The sequence below is a fragment of the Petaurus breviceps genome, unplaced genomic scaffold (genome assembly GCF_028583685.1).
Source record: "Petaurus breviceps papuanus isolate PSGF00001 unplaced genomic scaffold, PetGlider_PUasm1.0 177, whole genome shotgun sequence".
Classification (NCBI taxonomy): domain Eukaryota; kingdom Metazoa; phylum Chordata; class Mammalia; order Diprotodontia; family Petauridae; genus Petaurus; species Petaurus breviceps.
In genome coordinates, this window is record NW_027185776.1 from 2,234,571 (window position 1) to 2,254,743 (window position 20,173).

Consider the following 20,173-nt stretch of genomic DNA (forward strand, 5'->3'; position numbering starts at 1 on the left):
CTAAGAGCTAAAAGGACAACCTTCACCAGGCAAAGATCATAGGACTACAGGTCTTTAGAGGTTATCTATTCCATTTCCCTCATTTTACAGATGAAAAAAACTGAGGCCTTGTGCTTGAGGAATATCAATTTGGAATCTATATGGAAAATGGATTAGAATTAAGAGAGACTACAGGCAAGAAGACCAATTAGGGGGCTACCACAAAGTTTCTCTGATAAAGGTCTCATTTGCATAATATGTAAGGAACTGTTTCAATTCATAAGAATAAGAGCCCTTTCCCAACCAATAAATGGTCAAATGATAGGAATAGGCAGTTCTCAATAGAAGAAACAAGACTATTTATAGCCATATGAAAAAACACTCCAAATCACTACTAACGTGAGAAATGCAAATTTAAAAAATTCTGAAATGCCACCTCACATACTTCAGATTGGCTAAGATGACAAGAAAAAAATTAGAAATCTAAGAGGGGATGGGTGAAAATAATGCATGCTGGTGGCTCTGTGAATGGATATAACCATTCTGGAAAGCAATTTGGAATGATACCAAAAAAGTTAATAAAGAGCGCATACTATTTGACCCAGAAATACCACTGCTAGGCTTAAATTCCCAAAAGATGAAAGAAATAAGAAAAGGTCCTATATGTACAAAAATATTTGTAGCAGCTCTTCTTGAGGTGACAAAAAAAAACTGGAAACTAAAGGGAGAGTCATCATTTGAAGAATGGCTGAACAAGCTATGGAATATGAATATGAAGAATATATTTGTAGCATAAGAAATGAGTAAACAATTCAATTCAAAGAAGAAAAGATTTATATCAATGTTGAGTGAGGTCAGCAGAACCAGAAGAACACATTATACTTTAACACTAATATCATAAAAATGAACAATTGGGAAGACTTTCACAAAGTGATGAGAGACAAAAGGGAACAAGAATTTATTAAGTGCCTCCTACTATATGGCTGGCACTGTGCTAAGTACTTTACAAATATTCTCTTTGTCACAAAAACCTTACCTGTTAGGACTGCTCATATAGGTACTACTGAGTGTACTCACACAGCACTACTATGAGCTCCATCTTATAACTGAGGAAACTCAGATAGAGAGAGGTTAAGTGACTTGCCCACAGGCACACACATTTGAACTCAGGATTTCCTGACTCCAAGCTAAGCACTCTATCCACCCTGTCATCTAGCTGCATAGGCAAACACTTTATATAATAAGAACGGCACTGTAAAGACAATTTTGAAAGGCTTAAGAATTATACTCAACACAATGATGATCCATGATCCCAAAGAATCAACAATGAAAAATACTATCAACTTCCTGAAAGTTGAGAGGTGAGAGGTGATACAGGGTACAGACTGTTATATATACATACATATTTGTATACAGCTAATGAGGGAGTGTGCTTTGCTTGACTACACAAGAAATTTTCTTTTCTTTTTTCCCTACTGGGTAGGGGTAAGAGAGAGAATAAGTAGCTATCTGTTCATCAAAAAAAATTTAAATAGAGTTTGGGGGTTACTACAGATATGGAATGTTGCTTGAACTTTGAGATAAAGTCGCTATATTATTAGTTTTGCTTAACTATTTTATTTTGTTACAACAGACCTCTCATTGAGTTGGAGTCTGCAATAATGTCTGCAATGTAAAATAAACACATCAATAAAACTTTCAAAAAAAGGCAAAGAAAAGGAAACTGGGTCCCCAAAATGACACATTTTGCTCAATGTCACACCACCACTAAGCATCAGAGCTAAACTTTGAACCCAAGTCCTATGATGTAAAAGTCAATGCTCTTTCCACTGTCTGTCTAGCAGGCAGTAGCTGGCAATGCTCAAGGAAGAAACAATGGGTGGATACACAGATGTAAAAGTCATCCCCACTGAGACAGTAATAAAGCCATATGAGTACAGGGTATTTTAAGGGTAGGGAATATAAAAAGAAAAGAGGGCTTGGAGCACAACTCTACTGGGCACCCAAATTTAAATGATTTTTAAATGAGAAACATGAGATTAAATGAGAAGGATGAGAAAGATTAACCAATGAGAGCCTGAGAAGGAAAAGTCTGATGAGCATAAAGTGAACTAGGAGAGAACAGTGTCACACAAGCCAAGGAAGAAGTATGTGGTGGTCACTAGCATCAAATGTTACAAAAAGCTCAGAGATTGGGAACTAAGAAAAAAGCTCAAGCACAGAGGAGGAAGTCAATAAATGCTTTAATTAATGAATAAACATGAGAATTTCTTCCATCTTGAGTTCCTTAAAAGTTATTCATTGTTAAAATACTTAAATGGCTCTTACCTTCCCACTCTTGACTATTGGCTCATTCAGAGAAGGACCTCATCCTTCAATTTTCTTTGCAAACACAGTAGCTAACACAGTGCCAGGCCCAGGGTATTTGTGGACTGACTAACACATCACTTCAGCATCTGATACAGCATATCTACACAGTAGGCATGATGAGATCATGCTGTGTAGGGGAAAAAGCAATAGACTTGGAGTCAGAAGACCTGGGTTCAAGCTCTATCTTTGTCACTCACTAGCTGGTGATGCTGAGAACCACTCTAAATTTCTGAGCCTCTGTTTACTCACCTGTAAAATGGAGATAATAATACTTTTACTTACTTCTTCACAGGGCAGTTGTGTAAAAAGAAACTCTTCATAAACCATAATGGGTTATAAAAATGGGAGCTATTGTTGTCTCCAATTCTTAGCTTGAGACTCCCTTCACAGTTCTAAACCAGAATCCCTCCACAACTCTGATTGCTAAGATTCTTGTATATGTCCTTTTCCACCCAAAGTTCACACAATCACAGAATGTTTGAACTGAAAAGGATTTTGGAGACCGTCTAGTTCAAGGCCTTCGTTACTTTACAGATGAGGAAACTGACGTCTCCAAGGGAAAAGTTAACATGTTTTGCCTGAAGAAGAGAAGATTTTAGAGGGATTGTCATGATAGCAAACTCAGGGATGATGTGAAAGAGCTACTTTCAAGTATCTGAAAGGTTAGATGGGAAATGACTAAACAGAACAAGTTACATAGATTTGTTCTCCATGGTTCCAGAGGGTGAAACCAGGACAATGATGAGAAATTGTAGGGAGGCAGATTTCAACTCAATGTAAGGAAAAAATTTCTTAATAATTAAAAGTATCCAAAAGTGGAATAAGCTGCCTGTGAAAAACAATAGTTCTCAAGTAAAGGGTGGCTGACTGCTTCCTGAGATGTTGCAGAAGGGATTTTCTGTCATTAAAGTTTAAGTTAAATTGCCTGAGATCCTGTCCAACTCTGAGCACCTGGGATTCTGTGACAGACAGTTAAGCTGATGGATCCCTAACTCTGCTTCCTATGGTTCTTTTGACACTATAGGCATCATTATTCTTGAAGGCATTCAACAAAAGCTTGCTGAATTTAATTTAATTTAGTTTACTTTACCATCACATTTTTTTAATGACATAATAATTAGAGAGGGGTAAAAAATTTTATCATTAAAAACACTGGGCAATGGAGCTACACAGACAGCTAACCTAAGACACTTTTTTTTCAACCTAAGACTAACAAAGGAACAAAGTCTGTATGCAACAATCAAGACAGCAATTTTACAGTGACTTCTAATTTCTGTCCTGCTTGAATTTGTTTTGGGGATCTATGTTGATAAGATCAATTTTCCTTCACAATTCAAATGCTACTCACAAAGCCAACCTTTTAAGCTGTTCTACCTTCTCAAGCTATAAGGGTCACAGTATAACTACTGGACTGTATGACTATTTTTTAAATAATCCTTTTATGAATACCTTTAGGTTTTATGTCACCTTCATTTTTAACTATATCCCTCCCACCTAAAGTTCTGAAATGAAAATTTTTAAAAAGTTTTTGCTCATTTACCAAATACATACTAAGCCACTACTACTATATGACCAAGACACTAAGATAGAACACTCTCTAAAAGCCAGAATTTCATTTCTCTCTAGCCCATACGAGAGGCTGATTTTCTATGCAAATGAGTTTTCTAATAATAAAAACATCCTAAAAAAGGATTATCTCTAGGTTTCCATCAATTTGAAATCTTTTAAAATACCACATGGAAACTTAAATGCAACCAAATCACCAGCTTAGTGGTTTCTGATAACCACTAGGCAATGACAAAGTTTCTCCTATCATTTCTGAGTAAGTCCCAATGGCTTTTAAGTATCTATGAAATTTTGCAAGTAAATGCATACTTGCTAGCCCCTACAGAGGTCTTTGCAAAGATATGATACAAATGCAATTTTGAGAAACTAAACAGTTCCCACACTATTTTCCTTAAACCTTCTATTACAGCTCCATTCTAATCCCATTTCAGTCATATAAACTAATGACTTCCCCTGGAAGCTAAGGCCAGCAGAGGATAACCTCCTCCCACTAACCAAAGAATAAATACTAAGAGGAAAAAAAAATCTTCCACATGCTGTACCCAATAGGTACAGGGAGATTTCGAGGGTTCTCAGAACGTCTACCTGATGTGTTTTCCTCATCTCCCACTAAACAGACTATCCCCTCACCACACTCTGCCCAGCCCCAGGGAGCCTACTAGTCCTCATGATGCTTGCCTCAATAAAGAACAAAGAAAGGGAGAGCTCCAGGAGCTGGCGCTTGCTCATCTTTTTAGACCTGGCGCCACCTTTAAGCTGTAGTTTCCAATAAAGGGAAAATCAGAATAAGAGCCAGGAAACTAGGCTTCCAGCCTCCATTCTGCCAGTAACTGACCAGTTAGTTTCTCTTTGGGACTCAGTTCCCTTATCTATTAAATAATGGGTTGGACTGAATCAATCAGTTATTTCCCAAATGCTAGTCTGTAGACCCATACACCAGCCTCAGGCAAAATTTTCACTAGTCCACAAAAGCTTTCCTCTCAACACCTCGACTTCTTTAAACCCATGGATGAGCTTAATAAAACTGAGTCCTATGAATTTCTCTTTTTCTTTGATTCTACTCCTCTTATCTCCACCTTCTTTTCTCCCCAGTTCTGGGTCCCTGTCCCAGAGCTGCTGAAAACTGACACCCTGACACCGTGAAGAGGACAGAGGTTACTGGGAGACCGCCAAGATATTTTACTGATCCAAAGTCCATTTCAGAACCCCCAGAAGAGCCCTATGTCTGAGATCCTTTCCTTTCTAACATTCAATGTCCCTAAGGTTCACCACAAATAAGTACAACGTAAAAAATGTAGAAGAGCCATGTATTTATTACATGTTCCATAGTTCTAAAGTACTCTAAATACTGCACAGTAATGATCTCAGTTGAACCTAACAACCCTATGAATAAGGTAATACAAGGGTGATGATCAACATTTTAGAGCTGAGAAAATTCAGGTTTATCTGGTTTAATGACTATACCATAAAGCTTGTGACAGAAACAGATCTTAAACTCAGGTTTTCCAATTCTGAGTTCAGAACACTTCTATGACACCTATACATAACCTGGGGCAGTGTAAGAGGAATGGGAATTTGAAAATCTTCCTTGCCCCTGCTTTGAAAATTAACTCTGCCCCCTAATAGGCCGAATGTAATCACATGGAACCTATGGGGAGAGGAGTTTGCTGAAGGGCAGAGCAGAGCCACAGGAAGCTGGAAGCCAGAGCTAGAGAGATGGTGGGAGAGAAAGGAGCTCAGGCAAGGAGATAGAGAGGCTCATGAGTAAATATTGATCATATATTGGTTTGTGGGAAGGTTAAAGGATGCTGTGGCTCTCTGTGTTGTTATGGTTTTATTAACTTCTTTGCTACTATGATGGAACTGGCTTACTGGTTTTGGGATTCAGTTTTTTGGTGTCTAAATAAATGCTTTGGTTCTGTCCTCTATATGGAGAGTTTGTCATATTTTGTGATCAAGTGTCATGTGATATTTATAGTCATGGTCTTTATCATGATCATAGGTGCTGTAAATATTGCATTGGCACTACAGAAAGCTAAGTGGCACAGTGGATACAGTGTCGTTGGAAGTCAGGAAAACTCATCTTCCTGAATTGAAATCTGACCTCTGACATTTACTAGTTGTGTAACAACTGGACAAGTCACTTAACTCTGTTTGCCTCAGTTTCCTCATCTGTAAAAAATGACCTGGAGAAGAAAATGGCAACCCACTCCAGTATCTGCCAAGAAAACTCCAAATGGGGTCATGAAGAGTCAGACGTGACTGAAAAACAACTGAACAACATACATAACCTAGAAAAGGATTTTAAAAGGTAAGGTCAGTCCCAAGTTGATACCTGAAAAAGAAGCAAATTTTTTTCTAAAGGAGCGTTTACTCTGGCACCCTCCTACCCAAAGGAAAGTATATGAAGACTCAATTTTGTAGATATTAGCTAATTCATCTTAAAAATAGCATAGTATTATTACATAGTAATACAGCAACATAATAAAAAGTCATAGCTGATGTTCAATTATGGCCTAATGTCTACTCGAGAGTCCAAGGACCTGCCCAATGTCTTAGATCAGTCAAAATACGAGTAAATACAGGATCAGAGGCAAGAACAATTTAATGAAGGTCAATTAAAGTAAATTAACAATAAGATAAACACTGGGATCTAGTCACATCTAAAGCAGAATTGTGGATTTCTAACAAACAATGATTAAAGGCTATTTAACATTAACCAAGTCATATCTAACTTTGGTCTGCTATTAAAAAAGAGGTTCTGAATAAACCTAGCTTTTCTGTGTTGGTCCTTCAAAAGTCTCTCTCCTCAACTAAAATGATCAAACAATTTCCTCTCATTATTTGATTACTTCCAAGCTAAACTATTTCCTATCAAACCCTCAAGGTAGCAAATGAAGCTGAGAAGAAAATAGAAACATTAAGTCCTTTAGACTGGAACGGAAAACATCTGCCAGTAACTAGGTTTGAAATTTGGTAGCCAGAAAATATCCTTGGTAGGACTCAGTGTTTATCCTCCAAGTTGAAAATTGGAATTCATTTTCCCTAATGAAATAATAATTATTACACGTGGTCATGATTATGTTCCACATTTAATCAATTCTGAAAACCTGGGTTTTCATTATCCTTTTTAAAAAGCTATGAAAACATTTTCCATTTTAATAATAAATGGAAATCTCTGAAGGCCCTTACACACTGAACAAGTGAGAAATTTTATGGAATATATTGGGGAAAATAAATTTACGAGAAAAAGAACATATAGTAAAAATGTTTACCCACATATGTCCTGTTTTTTCTATTTATTTCCAAAGAATCCTTCCTAACTGAAGTGTTCTATCAGAATTTAACAAATATATAACTGTTATGAAGCAAGTATTTACTATGTAGCATGAAAGCTCAATGAAACAAACATTTATTAAATGGCTGCTGTGCGCAAGTCACTGCATTACATGTTAAGAGGAACAGAAAGAGGGATAAGACAAGGTCCCTGCCCTCACAGAGTTTACAACAAAGTATTTTATATGCATTGCCTCATTTGATCCTCACAAAATTCTTGTGAAGTAGGTAGTAGAAATATGGTTGTATTGATTTCTCTACTGCTGCTAATAACTGTGAGGATGCTGATGCTACTTCACATCTAGATAGTGATTTCATATTTAGAAAGTGTGAAGCCCAGACCAGTAAAGTGACTTTAAAATGGAAATGGAAAAGCAGTCACTGGATCAAATCTGTTTACGCCAAATACAGTCCACAAATGTAGTAATACAGCAGGGTGCAAAAGTGAAAAAGAAGTGCAAAGTGATATGAGCCTTTCCTAGAGAGAAGCACATTTAGGCTCATCTCTGTTCTTCCCCAGCCTTCCAGTCAGGGCTACAATGAGCACCAAAGGTCATCTGACCCATTGCTAAGACTCTCTAGGCAATGAAATTCTACAAGCTCCCTCTGAAACCCACTTCATCCTGAGAACTTCTGCGTGATGCCTCCTCACCTAACACTCTTGTGCTATATAGTTAAAGGATTCATGACAGATCTGTGAAGAAGGTAGAAGATGTCCCAGACGGTGAGAGGAAAAGCCAGACATTTCAATCTACTCATATTGGTTTAAGTCTTGTTATGAGCTATTATCACTGGTACAGCCTTTGGGGAACAGAAGCCACTACAGACCAGGAGCTGCTGGGAAGACAAAGCTAGAGAATTCTCATTCACTTTTTTTTTCCTTTTTATACCAGAGAGGAAACTAAGGGCTTAAAAAAGTAAGAGAGGATAAACGAATGTATAGGTGAGCCAAGCAACATCTTATTTTAAACAGCTACATTCATGTTTCTGTGCCACTAATTATAAAAACAAACAAATTAGTAAAACTTCATGGTGTTCTTCCACAGTCAACATGCTGATGCTAAATTTGATCACTCCCATTTGGTCACACACACAAATACACACAAAATGATACACTCCTATAGTTCAATAGTCTGTGAAAACTGCATACACACATTTATATAAATTTATGGTCTAAGAATGTATGAATATCCCATGTATGTTATTTCTGTCTGTCTATACACACACACACTTTCTGACTGTTTAAGTATTATGTAAATATTATAAATACTGTACACATATGCAGTATTCACAGACTAATGAACTGTAAATGTATACATGTATAATATGTGTATACATGCGTATATACACACGCACACACACAGAGTTGCAGACTATTGAAGTATAAATTCCATGAGGGTAAAAGGCAAGTGTTTTGTCTAAACTCTATCTCTTCTGGGGCCCACATCATAAGTAATGTTTGTTATCTCAGTGTTCCAAACATAACAGGCATTTAATGTTTGTTGAATAAATTCATACACATTAGAACCCCTTTAAATATACTGATGCCTCAGGAGAGAATTAAAACTGACCCTACAAGCAAACTCTCTTATATTAGGTTTTCACTGAGTCTAGTTGCTATAAACCTGAATTTATTACAGGATACATGCAAATCTATGTCATAACAAAGTATATGATACATACTTTATATCTAAACTCTACTGATTTTTAACAGTCAATAAGCCAAACTTACCATTCGCAGATTTTGTGTGGTTCTTGTTTCAACAGCTCTTAGAATCTCTCTAAATCTACCGACTCCTCTTGTCAAGTTCCTGTATGCACACAGAATTTGATAGGGTTTCCATCTGGTGTGTATTATTATTAAACAATTATAGATTCACATTTAAACACAATTTGCCTAAGTAAAAGCTGTTAACCAAAGTCTAAGCAAAGAGTTTTCCTGTGCAAACTATTCATTTTTATTAAAATGTTCCCACTGAAAATAATGATCTAGGCTGGCACAGTCTCATGTTTTGAAACTTCAGTGCAGATAACCAAATGAAATCTGCAGGATTAAATCAAAACCTGAAAACCAGTGCTAAGTGAGGCAGTTATATAAGGTTCCCCAGGATGTCTCCATACTTACCTTTCGAAGGTACAACATTTTTCCTGTAGTTCTACTGGAAGTTACTTACACCTGCCTCCCTCCTTAAGTGTTACTAAGTGGACAGATGAGCCAAAAAGAACACAAGATTATAGATAAAATAGGTGGGCAGAAGATTCAATAGTAGATCTATGGCAGCATAAAAACAGTCTGAGACGCATAAAAAGTCAGGGCTCCCCCACTTCATCAAGAGCATTGCCCTTCAGAGCAAACATCTTAGCAAAGCGCAATGACATGATTTTACACAGAATCAAATCTAAATTCTTCTGCCTGGCTTAAAGCTCTTCACAACCTGAGCGCCTACTGCTATTGCAGACTTCTTACAGATCCCTCTCCTCCACACTCTATGCCCAAAAACCACCAGCCTGGTTGAACACAAGATTCTCCATCTCCCATCCATATCTGCCTTTGTACTAGCTGTCCCAGGTGGCTAGAATGCTCTGCTTCTCCACCTTTTGTAATTCCTATTTCCTTAAAGACTCTGCTCAAATTTCACCTTCTGCAAGGGGTCTTTTTTTTTAAAGTCCTTCCTCCTCACTCCCCCACCACACACATACAGAGTGGCCAGTGCTTCCCCCTACATCTTTCATCTTGCTTTGTGTATATCTATATATGTGCATGTTGTCTAATCCCTCAGAAAGTAAATTTCCTGAAGTCAGGTATTATTTCCCTTTTGTCTTCTGTAGACTTTGGTGAATAAGAAATGCTTGTTGATTGAATAACTGGTTCAAAGGTCTTTTTTTCAAGATCTAGTATAATAAACAAGGGCACAATGATTGAGAGAAGTACAAATCCCATTTCAAAAGAAATACAAACTCTATGTAAACAACTTCAAGGGAATCCTTTTGTTAAAAGACAAAATGGATATTTTTCTTGAAACATTATATCATAATAAACAACTTAACAACTATAACCAAGACTGACTTGTTCTCCTTTTCCTAAAACTCTAAGAAGGGTCATTTCAACTCATATCATTTTCTGGGTCTTTCCTTTGCAGTGAATATAGCCACAGTATATGTTGTAATCTGAAGCTACTCATAAGGACAGAATTCTTTTCAATTAACCACAAAGTAGGTCAAATCCTAATATCTAAACCTCTGACATTCATGGCAAATGCCCTATGTATTTTTGGCCTCTGTCCACATGATACCTGAAACCAAATGAAGATATTAAATTTCACCTGAATGCAAGTTATTGACATTGATATGTGGAACTATGACATCTCAGACTCCTATCTTTTTCAGAGGATGTACAGTATAACAACTTTAAAAACAACCCTTGATCATCATGAGTACAAAAACATTCTCATTCCTTTCTCATCCACATATGACACTGGATCAAAACCTTCAAAGTAGCATAAAAATAAATATAGACCCTGAGCAGATCTAAAGGAAATCCAAGGAGAAAAAAGAACTAACAGGAAATCAGGCAGTGAAAGCCTGGGACACTCTTTTTATTATACTATTCACTTCTGACTTCTTTTTCATTTGGTTTTCATGATGGCATATGTAGGGAAACAAGCATATTTGGTACAAGATAATGGTTAGTGTCTAGCAAACTACAAAGGTCAAAAGAAGAAATCACAATAAGAAGTGAGTTTGTTAAAAGAGGGTGCTAACAAGGCAATAAAATGAATGCAAATCTCATGTTGGAAAAGATGGGTGTTTTGCAAAACTGCTTTACTAGAAATGAAGTAGGATCTTCAGCAGAAACAAAAGGACAAAAGAGTTGGAATTAGACAGGTTTAGTTCAAATTTACCCCCCAATTACATACATAACCTCTATAGGCAGCCTAAAGTACCTGAGATTTAGTTACAGTACTATAATCAGAAATTCACATGTAAGATTTCCCCAAGATGACCATCTTGTAATTCATCAAATGTCCAAGTATAAAATGTCAAAGTTAAAAGTAGTCTTAGTTCTAATTTAATTCAATTCTTCAATTTTACAAATGGAGAAACTGAGGCCCAGAGGAAAACTAGCCAGAATAAAGGAGATCACAGTACCACTCTATTCTGACCCAGTCAGACCACCTTTGGAATATTATGATAGTCATTAATTTTAGGAGATTTAACAAACTGAAGTATGACCAAAGGAGAATTACAGAAATAAGAGAGGTGACTTGAAATTATGCCATAGTGACAACTGGTGTCAATCCTGCCAGGCTGGGGAGCTGGCCAGGGAAGCCTCCGGTTCTTACACTCCTTGAGGTTGCTGCTGCCCCTACCAGAAAGAAGAGGAAGACAATCAAGAAGAGTTGAGAGACTAAGGGACCACTTGGGAGGAGGGTTAGGACACAGAAATGCAGAGATCCTTGGTTCCCTTGAAAATATTTTCCCCCAGGCAAGAAAATCATCGTTCTCCTTAGATTCTGGGTGGAGTGACATTAAGACACCAGCAAGTATAATTATACAGACTAAGTGACAACCTATTGTTTATACTACTATTTTGTTGCATGGACAGCCCATAGAGTTGGCCTATCAGTCTACATATTTTGAACAAACACTATGTATGGACAGTGAGCTAGACTCAGAATTTAACATGAAGTGGAGAATGAACTGCATTGTCTTTAGAAAATTGTGGAGGGGGCGGAGCCAAGATGGCGGAGTAGAAGCAAGACCTTCTCTCGGCTCCAGCTTCCACCCTCCCCAATCCATGTAAAAAGGGGACTCTAAACACACCTTGGAGCTGCAGAACCCACATAATGACACAGAGAAGCTAACCTCCCGCTGAGGACAGGAATCAGCCAGCGCAGCGCTCTGGGACCACACCGAGGTTTTAGCCCCAGGGCAGGCCTGACCAGCCACCTGCCAGAGGGACTCCAGATCAGCAGCAACTGGGGCCATTTCCAGATTTATCAACACATAGACACAAAGGACAGAGTGAGAGGTTCGAGGCTGGGAAGGCGCACGGCGGTGACGTGGCGGCGGCGGCAGTGGCGCGGCAGGTGCAGGCCGGGAAGGCGTAGCGGCCTGTGCGGGAAGGCGTGGCGCGGCTGGTGGATGCAGGCCTGGAAGGGGCCTGATCAACTCGGAGGGCAAGTCTTCCCACCAACCACAAGGTCCACTACCAGGCCTATCATCAAAGGGCTGGGACTGGAAAGAGCAAGGTAAGAAGCAAATACAGGGGCCCCTATACTGGACAGCAAACACTCCTGTGGCTACCACTTCATAGCCCAGAAATCTTAAAAAAAAAAAAAGCCCCTTTCAGGACCTCCAAAGACAAGGATGACAGAGTGAACCCCACTTTCTCCAAACCCCCCACCTCTAACCCTGAAAATATAGTAACTCTTGCCCCAGGGCAAAACCCTCTACAGTAAAGGCTTGGGATCCTAGAGGAAGGGCGTGGCTAGAACACTGCCTCAAAATGGGTAGAAAGCAGACTACAAAGACAAAGACTCTGGAGTCCTACTATCCTCAGAGGGAGGAACCAACCTCAGAGGGAGACAATGTGGACTCCACACCCATAGCTGAGACTTCAACGGGGAATGGATCCCAAGCACAGAAGGCTCTCCTAGATGAGATCAAAAGGAACTTTGAAAGCAAAATGAGAGAGATAGAAGACAAAATGAATCATTCTCTCAAAATGAAAATAGCAGAATTCAAAAAACATTATAATGAGGAAAACATCTCTCTAAAAAGAAAAGTGTATGATATGGAAAAGGAGCTTCAAAAATTAACCAAGGAAAATGATTTGCTAAAAACCAGAATTAAACAAATGGAAACAAATAACTCTATGAGGAACCAAGAATTAGCCAAGCAAAACAACAAAAATGAAAAATTAGAAAAAGAGGTAAAATACCTCAAAGAAAAAATAACTGACCTGGAAAACAGATCCAGGAGAGATAATCTGAGAATCATAGGCCTACCAGAAAATTATGATGAAAAAATGAGCCTGGACAACATTCTCCAAGAGCTCGTTAAGGAAAACTGCCCTGAGATACTAGAACCTAAGGGGAAAATAGAAATCGACAGAATCCACCAGACACCTGCTGTAAGAGATCCCAAACTGAAAAATCCTCGAAATGTTATGGCCAAACTCCAGAAAATACTTCAAGCGGCCAGAAAGAAACAATTCAAATATCGAGGGTCCAAAGTGAGGATTGCACAGGATTTGTCAGCCTCCACACTGAAAGATCGGAGGCAGTGGAATACTATTTTCAGGAAGGCAAAACAGCTTGGATTACAACCAAGGATCGCACACCCAGCGAGACTGAGCATATTCTTCCAGGCAAAGAGATGGTCATTCAATGATATAACAGAGTTCCAGACCTTCTTAATAAAAAAGCCAGAACTCAATGGAAAATTCAACCTCCAATTACGAGAAGCAACAGTGACTTAGAAAGGTAAACAAGGAGAACACACATCATTTTAGAGGGAAAGAGGGGAGGGAGAGGAGCTTTGCATGAGATCTATTCCTGTGATTTTTGATGCGAAGAAAAAATAGCATACCTCATTAAGTATAACAATATCCTACAGGTAGTAGGAGGGGGAAAGGGTTACAAAAGGGGGGTGGGAGTGGTTTGTAGGGAGGGAAGTAGTAAGAGGAAAAGGGGAGGGAAAAGGAGGGGGGCCGAAAAGGGAACACTGAGGGAGGTGGTGGTCAAAAGGAAAACTATTAAGGGGGGGAAGGGAGAAGGGAGGGAAAATACGAACATTAACAGGGGCAGGAATAGGATGAGGGGAAAGAAACAGATAACAATCATAACTGTAAATGTGAATGGAATGAACTCTCCTACGGAGACAGATAGCAGAATGGATTAGAAATCATAATCCTACAATATGCTGTTTACAAGAAACACATTTGAAACAGAGGGATACACACAAGGTAAAGGTAAAAGGTTGGAGTAAAATATATCATGCCTCAGCTAAAGTGAAAAAAGCAGGGGTAGCAATCCTTATCTCAGATAAAGCAAATGCAAAAATTGACCTAATTAAAAGAGATAAGGAAGGAAACTAAATCCTGTTAAAAGGCACCATCAAGAATGAAGCAATATCACTACTTAACATATATGCACCAAGTAGCATCCAAATTCCTAGAGGTGAAGGTAAAGGAATTAGAGGAAGAAATAGATAGCAAAACTATACTAGTGGGAGACCTTAATCTCCCCCTATCTGAACTTGATAAATCCAACCTCAAAATAAACAAGAAAGAAGTTAAGGAGGTGAACAGGATTTTAGAGAGGATAGGTATGATAGATCTCTGGAGAAAACTGGATGGGGATAAAAAGGAATATACTTTCTTCTCAGCGGTTCATGGCACATATTCAAAAATTGACCATGGTCTAGGACATAAAAACCTCACAATTCTATGCAGTAAGGCAGAAATATTAAACGCATCTTTATCAGATCATGATGCAATAAAAATTATATGCAATAAAGGGCCAGGGAAAGACAGACTAAAAACTAACTGGAAATTAAACAATTTGATCCTAAAGAATGAGTGGGTCAAACAAGAAATTATAGAAACAATCAGTAATTTCATTCAAGAGAATGATAATAATGAGACAACATACCAAAATCTGTGGGATGCATTAAAGGCAGTTCTTAGGGGAAGTTTTATATCCCTGAGTACATACGTGATTAAATTAGAGAAAAGGGAGCTCAACGAATTGGGCATGGAATTAAAAAACCTAGAAAAAGAACAAATTCAAAATCCCCAATTAAATACTAAACTAGAAATATTGAAGACTAAAGGAGAGATTAATAAAATCGAAATTAAGAAAACTATTGAACTAATAAATAAAACCAAGAGCTGGTTTTATGAAAAAACCAACAAAATTGATAGACCCTTAGTCAATATGATAAAAAAAAAAAAGAAAGAAGAAAACCAAATTATGAGTATCAAAAATGAAAAGGGTGAATCTACCTCCAATGAAGAGGAAATCAAAACAATAATTAGGAATTATTTTTCCCAATTGTATGCACATAAATTTGACAATCTTAGGGAAATGGATGAATATTTAGAAACATACAAGTTGCCCAGATTAACTGAAGAGGAAGTAAATGACTTAAATAATCCCATCTCAGAAAAAGAAATTGAACAAGCTATCAGTCACCTCCCTAGGAAAAAATCTCCAGGGCCAGATGGATTCACTAGTGAATTCTATCAAACATTTAAAGAACAATTGATTCCAATACTCTACAAATTATTTGGGAAAATTAGTGAAGAAGGAGTCCTACCAAATTCTTTTTATGACACAAATATGGTACTGATACCTAAATCAGGAAGAGATAAAACAGAGAAAGAAAATTATAGACCAATCTCCCTCATGAATATAGATGCAAAAATTCTAAATAAAATACTAGCCAAAAGACTACAGCAACTTATCTCAAAAATAATACACTTTGATCAGGTAGGATTTATTCCAGGAATACAAGGATGGTTTAATATTAGGAAAACCATCAGTATAATTGATCATATCAACAATAAAACTAGCAGAAACCACATGATCATCTCAATAGATGCAGAAAAGGCTTTTGACAAAATACAACATCCATTCCTATTAAAAACATTAGAAAGTATAGGAATAAATGGAGCCTTCCTTAAAATAATAGGTAGCATCCATTTAAAGCCATCAGCAAGTATCATATGTAATAGGGAGAAACTGGAAGCATTTCCTATAAGATCAGGGGTGAAACAAGGGTGTCCACAACCCTCTTATTCAATCTGGTACTAGAAATGTTAGCAGTAGCAATTAGAGAAGAAAAAGAAATCAAAGGAATCAAGTTAGGTAAAGAAGAGACCAAGCTATCACTCTTCGCAGATGATATGATGATATACTTAGAGAATCCTAGAGAATCAAGTAAAAAACTGCTTGAGACAATAAATAAATTTGGCAAAGTTGCAGGATATAAAATAAACCCACATAAATCCTCGGCATTCCTATATATTTCCAATGAAATTCAACAGCAAGAAGTAGAAAGAGAAATCCCATTTAAAGTTACTGTAGACATTATAAAATATTTGGGAATCTACCTGCCAAAACAAACCCAGGACCTGTATGATCATAACTACAAAACACTTTTCACACAAATAAAGTCAGATCTAACTAATTGGAAAAATATCAATTGCTCATGGCTGGGTGTAATGTAATACCAAGGAAAGGCAACTTCCCAGGTTCAAAATACCAGCATAGGTGCTCTCTATTTTATTCAGTAACAAACCCAGAACAGAGGAGATCAAAACATGACATCATTCAAAATACAGCATTTACTAAGTGTGATTAAATCATCTCCAAGGCCTACCCCACCCCAGGACTTTCCAATCATTCAATCAATTACAAAGTCTCTGTTCCAAATACTTCTCCACCCCTAGGCTATACCTTAATTAAGTCCACCACAAAGCCCCTCTTCTCAAATGGAGATTAGCTTCCAAACATAAGTAAAATACATTCATTTGCTCAACCATAGAACACAAAAAGGTCAAAAGTTCCCCACCCCTGGATCACAATTGAATCTACCCCAGAGTTACATCAAGTTTAAACACAGCACTTAATACCCAAATGGAGGTCTTTTCTTCATCTTGACACGAGGCAAGTTCTCAGCAATCTTAGTTCCTGGAGAGACAAGGCTTAGCAAGGCCATAAGATACATTGCCAGTCCCTTCATGAATTTATCCTCTGTCTGTAGAACAGTCCTAGAACCCCTGAACACATTAGCAAAGCCCTCTCCCAGGATTTCTGTAAACATACAACAAGAAAATCCTTCTTCAGGGCTTCTGAACCAACAGAAAGGCTCCCAGACCCCTGCAACAACAGCACTGTCCTTCACCAGTGGACAGTATTCATTCTGTCTGCCGGACAGTCTCCAGACCCCTGCAACAACAGCACTGTCCCTCACCAGTGGACAGTATTCACTCTCAGTACCGTCCCTCACCAGTGGACAGTATTCACTCTCTGTCTGCAGGACAGTCTTAGGCCTTCTTAACCAAATGCCAGGTTCCAGGACTTCTTCAACAGGACAGTCTTTCACCAGTGGACAAATCTGGCAAAATAACATCAAAACAGACAGACAAAGTACCAGCAAAACAGCCATGTCTCCTCAGTCCTTGGCAGCTCAGGGGGCAGGTCTCAAAAGTCCAGGGCAATTCAAAGCGGCCACCAGCAATCTCTTAGTCTCTCTCTCTCCACGAGGTGCTGCTTCCAAAAAGAACTTCCGCCTCTCTCTTGTCTCTCCAAATCTACGTCACCAGCTCCTCCCACTTCAGGACTTTCTTTTCACATCAACAAGCCCATCCCACAGGTGGGATTAACAAACTCTGGGTTTAAATACAATCAATTTGAAAACCAAGCCAATACAGGGGAATCTTTAATTGCCATTACTATCACACTGGGTCAAGCTAATATAATAAAAATGACAATTTTACCTAAATTAAATTATATATTTAGTGCCATACCAATTAATTTACCAAAAAACTACTTTATAGAGTTAGAAAAAATAGTAACAAAATTCACCTGGAAGAATAAACGGTCCAGAATATCAAGGGAATTAATGGAAAAAAAAATGCTAGGGAAGGTGGACTAGCTTTACCAGATTTCAATCTGTACTATAAAGCAGCAGTCACCAAAACTACTTGATACTGGCTTAGGAATAGAGGAGTGGATCAATGGAATAGATTAGGCACACTAGATTCAGAAGTCAACGCCTACAGTAATGTATTGTTTGATAAACCCCCAGACCCTGGTTTTTGGGATAAGAACTCACTATTTGACAAAAACTGCTGGGAAAACTGGAATATAGTATGGCAGAAACTGGACATAGACCATTATCTAACACCATATACCAAAATCAAGTCTAAATGGGTTCATGATCTAGGTATAAAGGCTGATACTGTAAGCAGTCTGCTAAAACAAGGAATAGTTTACCTATCAAACTTGTGGAGAGGGAATGACTTTATGACGAAACAGGAATTAGAGAACATTATAAAATGTAAAATGGATAATTTTGACTACATGAAATTGAAAAGTTTCTGTACAAATAAAGCCAATGTAACCAAGATTAAGAGGGAGGTGGGAAATTGGGAAAGAATCTTTACAACCTATGTCTCTGACAAAGGACTCATCTCTAAAATATACAGAGAACTGAGTCAAATTTATAAGAATACAAGTCATTCCCCAATTGATAAATGGTCAAAGGATATGAACAGGCAGTTTTCAGAGAAAGAAATTAAAGCTATCTATAAGCACATGAAGAAATGCTCTAATTCACTATTGATTAGAGAAATGCAAATCAAAACAACTCTGAGGTACCACATCTCACCAGTCAGATTGGCTAAGATGACAAAACAGGAAAATGACACATGCTGGAGAGGATGTGGGCAAACTGGAACACTAATGCATTGTTGGTGGAGCTGTGAACTGATCCAGCCTTTCTGGAGAGCAATCTAGAACTATGCCCAAAGGGCTATAAATACTTTCATACCCTTTGATCCAGCAATACCACTCCTAGGGTTATATCCCAAAGAGATCATACAAATGGGAGAAAGACCCATATGTACAAAAATGTTTATAGCAGCTCTTTTTGTTGTGGCAAAGAATTGGAAATTAAGGGAGTGTCCATCAATTGGGGAATGACTGAACAAGTTGTGGTATATGCATGTTATGGAATATTATTGCGCTGTAAGAAACGGGGAGCAGGCGGTCTTCATATTTACCTGGAGAGGCTTAAAAGAACTGATGCTGAGTGAGAAGAGTAGAACCACAAGGAATTTGTACACAATTACAGACACAACGTATGTGTGATGACCAACTTTGATAGACTGGACTCTTCTCAACAATGCAGGGATATAAGTCAATCCCAAAAGACACATGATGGAGAGAAAAACGTGCATCCAGAGAAAGAACTAGAAAGAACTAAATTTATATCTAGGTAGAAGCAAAATACCTGATCTTTTTCGTTCTCTTATTTGATTTTATGTCCTCTATACCATTTTTCATCCCAGCTGGTACAATCCATCCTTATAACCTGACCATTGTATAATGTGAAAGTATCTACAGATCCTATACTTGATTATAAGACGCCATGGGGGGGAGGGGAGGGAGGGGGAAAAAAATGTGAAATTCAAGGAATTGTGGAATTGAATCCTGTAAACTAAAAGGAAACAAACAAATTAATAAATTAAAGAATTAAAAAATTAAAAAAAAGAAAATTGTGTAGGGTTTGTAATCATTCAAAGTTTCTCCCTGAAATAAACTTACCATTTTAATAAAAAAAAAAAAAGAAATTATGCCATAGTAAGTATCTACTGAAATTGAAGGAAATGAAGATGTATAATCTGTAGAAGAGAAGACAGTGTGACCATGAGGCAGTATTGTACAGTGGAAAGAACACTGGATTAGGAATCAGAAGATCAAGGTCCAAATTCCAACTCTGCTCTTTAGTACCTGTGTGATCCTGGTCAAATCATTTGCTCTCTCTAGGGTCTCAGTTTCTTTATCTTTAAAATGAGGAGACAGCCTCAATGTCCCCTTAAAGTCCCTTCAGCTCTAACCCTATGATTACCACCTTTAAACAAGTGAAAAGTATAAAGGAAAAGGAATAGAGCTGTTTTTTGTCCATGACAACAAACCAAGGACAAAATGTCTAGAAGTTAAAGGGTGGTAAATTCCACCTCAATAACTCACAAAAGGTCTTCTGGCAGAGGACAGATAGACCACTTAGCTTGGGATACTATAGAGGAAATTGATGTTTCAATAAGGATGAATCTGATGGCCCCATTGGTTCCTTCCAATTCTGAGAATCCATGATTTCCCTAATTTTAAAGACTTGAAAATTTGCT

At 37.9% G+C, this 20,173-nt stretch overlaps 1 protein-coding gene across 6 annotated transcripts in view; it reads right to left on the reverse strand.

The window, feature by feature from the left end:
* Positions 1–20,173, reverse strand: part of TTC7B (tetratricopeptide repeat domain 7B) — a 343,031-nt gene that overhangs the window by 209,729 nt on the left and 113,129 nt on the right. For all 6 annotated transcript variants that reach the window (XM_069085991.1, XM_069085993.1, XM_069085990.1 and 3 more), the window contains one exon: positions 8,984–9,062. In XM_069085991.1, the coding sequence (XP_068942092.1) occupies positions 8,984–9,062 (79 nt within the window). The remainder of the gene's footprint in view (positions 1–8,983; positions 9,063–20,173) is intronic.